The sequence below is a fragment of the Mustela putorius genome, unplaced genomic scaffold, assembly GCF_011764305.1.
Source record: "Mustela putorius furo isolate JIRA1106 unplaced genomic scaffold, ASM1176430v1.1 tig00000253_pilon_pilon_pilon, whole genome shotgun sequence".
NCBI lineage: Eukaryota > Metazoa > Chordata > Mammalia > Carnivora > Mustelidae > Mustela > Mustela putorius.
The window spans coordinates 10,308,175-10,312,779 of record NW_025421329.1 but is presented as its reverse complement, the minus strand read 5'-3'; the positions used below and the strand labels follow the sequence as shown (position 1 = coordinate 10,312,779).

General features: G+C 49.6%; 1 protein-coding gene across 1 annotated transcript; it reads left to right on the top strand.

Annotated features, from left to right (window-relative positions):
- The first annotated feature begins 857 nt into the window (after nt 1-857).
- On the top strand, nt 858-4,165 carry LOC101674810 (cystatin-9). The gene is made up of 3 exons (XM_004754096.3): nt 858-1,234; nt 2,999-3,118; nt 4,004-4,165. The coding sequence occupies exons 1-3, from the start codon at nt 995-997 to the stop codon at nt 4,106-4,108; spliced, it is 465 nt and encodes a 154-aa protein (XP_004754153.1). The 5' UTR covers nt 858-994; the 3' UTR covers nt 4,109-4,165.
- Nucleotides 4,166-4,605: the final 440 nt, after the last annotated feature.

The window sequence follows — 4,605 nt, the reverse complement described above, 5'->3', positions numbered from 1 at the left end:
GGGTCCCTCTCTAGAACCCAGACTCTGCACAGAGGAAATTGTGTCCACTGAGCCTTGAGGACCTTCACCATGAGAGGGCACTGATGCTCACCCAATGGTCACAGCTCAGCCATCCCTGGGAGCTCACTGGCTTTGCTCTGTGTCTGCTTCTCCCTCATTCCACCCTCTCTCTTCTAGAGAAAATTCCTACAAAGGGATCTATAGACCCACTGTGTGTCAAGGGTCACCCCAACGGCAACACCTTTGGAGAGCTTATGCTTACATCATCCTGCCAGGCCCCAGACTGAGCAAGTGGCAGCATATCCAGGGGCTGAGGAGTGCAAAAGGATATGCAGTGAGCTCAGCTGGAAGCTCCTGGTTCCAAGACCCTGAAGTTCCCTTGCCTGACATCATCCCAAGGGCCAGTAAGCCTTCTCTGCTCCACTATTCAAGGGGGACTGGGGAGCTGAGAGGGACAGAGACACTTGGACTCATCAAGACCTCAATGCTTCTTCCTTCCAAAGATACCAGTTTTCTCTGTGTAGCTTACCTCTGTCTCCCCCCAACTTGGCTCTCAGTCACTCACCCTTTTTGGCTATGTCCTTATCTCCATGGTCCTCACCCTATTCCTCTGCCATGGGGTCACCTTCCACTTCCACGTCTTGCTCTTGTGTCCTTGTTTCAGCCTTGGATTCTGAGGCATCCAAATGAAGTCCCTCCCCACTGAGGAGCTGAGAGGGATGTTATGGCTGGGGCTAGGCTACGGGGGATGCCTCGCACCCATTGCTGGTTCTTTGCAACCCACTCTGCCTGAGTTTGTCTGGACAGGAAACAATTATGCCACTTGGAATGGGAGGGAGGGTGACATGTGGGAAGGGACAGTGTGTAATAGCAGAGAGGATATCCAGAGGGAGGAGTTGTTCTGAAGCTGATGTACTGGACCAATGCCCAGGGAGGATTTGAGGGAGCTTGAGCTACAAGAAAAAAGGCAGTGGGTCTCCAGATTCCTGTAGCCATGCTGCACTTGCTGTTCAGGTGGACTCTGCCCTGGGCCATGCTCCTGCTACTACTAGGTTCCCAGCTCCTGGTGACTCCTGGGTCAAGATCTGAAGAGGAAGCAGAGAATAAATACCAAAATGCCATGCGAAGCTACTTCCTTGGTACAGTGGAATATGCCTTACATATATTCAACTTGCAAAGCAATGACACAAGGGCCTACAGGCTGGTGCGCATCCTGAATTCCAGGAGGGAGCTGGTAGGTACCACGTCCTAACCTGATGATCCGCATGTGTTATGAAGTCAAGGTCAGGAGCAGGAGTCCTATCTAGTTATCTTGTTCTGCAGTCTGTAAAATAGAGCCAAAATACAGACTGAGGCAATTAATATCTTCAATGAGGAAAAGACAAGACAGAAAGGAGGAGGAGGAGGAGATAGATTGAGAAAATGTCAGAGGAGATGGATTGAAGAAATATTCTAGCAAAACAAATGCAAACAGAAAGAGAGACAGGTGCTGAGAGAGGGGGAGGGAGATGGCTCTGGGGATCAGGGCAATAAGGATTCTCCCTCATTGTGACTTCAAGACCTTTACTCTAAGCTCTTCCCTGAGGAGGGAGGATGCTACCTATGGGGATTGATGTTATTCTACACTCTTCCCAAACCATGGTTCTCAATCCTAGAGCATTGTCCTTGTAGTGGATTGTCTTCAGAATGCAGTCAGGACAGCTATTTGCCTGTGGGCTGCATCAGGAGCATGTAGAGTTATGTGTGTATGTGTGTCAGGTGTAGGTGTGGGTGTGAGTGTTTTATTGAGTGTGTATATGGTTAAGTATGAGTTTTTGAATGAGTGTGTATACCTTTGTGTATCTGTGTGTGTAGGTGCAGGTGAGAGTAGCATGAGTATGTCACTGAGTGTGTGTAGTATGTGCACAAGCATGTGTGTGTGTGCCTGCACACATGTTAGGACCCCAGGCATTCCTTTCCCCTCTGGACTTGTCTATATATAAGTGTGAGTGTCAGAAGTTCTGTGTGTGTGTGTGTGTGTGTGTGTGTGTATGTGTGTTTGTCCGTGTATGACTATGTGTCACTGAGTGTAAAAGTAGGAGTGTGTCTGTGTCTCTGTGACTGTGTGTGTGCATGTACACAGGTTCTGGGGGCCCAGGGCATTCCTCTGTCCATCTGTACCTCTGCCCTGAGAGCCTGAGGAAAGGAAGGTGGGAACTCTACCCAGCATGGAACTCCAGCTGTGAACACTGCTGGGTCAGGTCCCACCTGGTTCTGCTGCCTGAGCTCTCTCAGTCTGAACCTCTGCTCTGGGATTCCTAGATCTGTACTCACAGATCTGTTCTGGGCTCCCTAGATCTACATGATTGTAGATCTGAGTTAGGGTGTGGGAAGTAATGGAGAGTGGAGTGGGAGATATGGAATGGAATGAATTGGTTGGAGAAGAGTGCAGAAGGAATACAGAAAATTCCAGCTTTATTTTGTAATAGGACAAGAGGTATCTGGAAGCCATAGTTTGGGGGTGGTGAGGGTCGTGTGTAAAAGCGGGCACTCATGGGCTCATGTGAGTGTTCACTGCACTGTAGGCAAATATCCTATTGTTGGGCAAGTGAAAGTGGTGATGATGCGGCTGTAGAAAAGCCACCCACTCTGGAGCTGAAATTACTCAGCAGACTCTTGCAGAGCCAACACCCTCCCAGGCATTCAGCACCTGACCCCTGGGAGTGTTGTAGCTTCGGAAACATGCTGGAAGTCAGGCTGGCTCTCCCTGGAGCATTTGGGGACATGGGGCTGTAGGGTGTGATGTATGAATGGTGTGTGACCAGGCCTGCATCTACCCTAAGTTTCACAGAAAACTCAGTTCCCTTTAATTGAATTCCCCACACTTGGCTATACCCCCCAGCAAGCTGACCCAGGTCCAGAGGCAGTGTTTGGGACTATCCCCACATAGTTCTACACTGGATGCTGTGCAAGGGAACCAGGAGGCAGATTCTCACATTAATGTCAATGTCTATTGCAGTCACTGGAGAAGAACACAATGGCGTTCTCCATGGAGCTGCAGCTTAGAAGAACAAGATGTGGAAAATTTGATGATGACATTGACAACTGTCCCTTTCAAGAAAGTTCAGGGCAGAACAATGTAAGACGTGCAGTAGGTCCTTCGGGTCACACAACTGAAGATGCAGTTTGGGGCAGAGGGGAAAGTAGGGCAGATGACAGAGCCATTCCTAGGGACATAGAAAATAGAAATGCAGTCACTGCTATCCCTACCACTGGTATTGCAGTAGGAGCCCAGCTGGACAGCCCATCCTTGGGGTCTTCTTGTAGCCCGCCTGGCCAATCTGGGAACCACCTTTGCCCACTCACCCATTCCATTTGCTAAGCCCTTGAGCCACAGTGATGACAGATTTCTCCTGGCCACAAGGGTCCATGTCCCCTGGGAAATCCATAGGATGTCCCCTCTCTTGTCTTTATTGACATGCCTTCCCTACAGAATTCAGGGGGAGAATATTGAGATAGGCAACATGGCCTTTGCCACACTGGTTTTCTCAGATTCCCCTGAGAAAAGAGCCCATGGTGTGGAAATTGAGGAGGGGACCACGGTCCTCCCTCTTAGGCCCTGACAAGATTCCATGGACTATGAGCTGATGGTTCAGGAAGAATGGTCAAGATGAACCCCAGCTCTGGGACCAAGCCACCTAGGGGGGAGTCCTTTAAAGAGCACGCCTGGTAGAAACTACCACAATGCTATGCCAGGGCCATGGGTCACACGGGTTCAACCTGAGTGCTTTCATGGAGACCACAGGTCTAAGGATGAGAAACTAGTACAGGGGCCCTTGAGGTCAGGACAAAGCCCTGAGTTCAGAACAAGCAGGGCTAAGGTGGGACTGTGGCTGAAGACCACAGCCTGCATTCCCAGCTGCCCACCCCAGTATGGGTGTTTGGGATGTGTGCTGTGTTTAAAGCAGGAGTCACTGCTTCCAGTCATTCTCCATCTACCTTGCATCCCTGTGCTTACCCTCAGATCATCACCTGCTTCTTCATCATCAGCACTGAGCCCTGGAAAACAGAGTTTGAACTCTGGAACAAGACCTGCTTGGAGGGGCACCTGCATGGCTCAGTTGGCTAAGCATCTGCCTTAGTCTCTGGTCATGATCCCAGAGTCCTGGATCAAGCACTATGTTGGGCTCCCTGATCAGCAGGGAGTCTGCTTCTCCCTCTCTTTCTGCCTGTTGCTCCCCCTGCCTGTGCTCTCTCTGTGTCAAAAAAAAAAAAAAATACTTAAAAAATATGAAAAAGACTTGCTTGGATGGCACCCACTGATGAGATATCAACACACCTGGCTCTGGCTGTTCTTCTGAACACTAGTGATGTCCTGTAGGTATCCCTTCAGTGGCTGATCAGCTCCAAGGTATGTTCTCTTTATTTGTAAGTATTTGGTGTTTCATCTGGGCATTGTGAAAATTCTTCCTACTCCTTTTCTTCATGTAAAAAAGATCATTAAACATTAGCATTTCAAGAAACTTGTGTGGCATGGTTCCAGACAGAGGGGCTGGGCATGTGAAGGGCTCATCCTAACAGGGCAGTAGAGGGGGCCCAGGGTTCTCTTCCCTCTCAGACCTCTGG

Coding starts and splice junctions, on each gene's coding strand:
- LOC101674810 (XM_004754096.3), top strand. CDS start 995: ATGCTGCACTTGCTGTTCAGGTGGACTCTGCCCTGGGCCATGCTCCTG. Junction 1,235..2,998: donor TGAATTCCAGGAGGGAGCTG/GTAGGTACCACG, acceptor TGTCTATTGCAG/TCACTGGAGAAGAACACAAT. Junction 3,119..4,003: donor AAAGTTCAGGGCAGAACAAT/GTAAGACGTGCA, acceptor GCTTACCCTCAG/ATCATCACCTGCTTCTTCAT.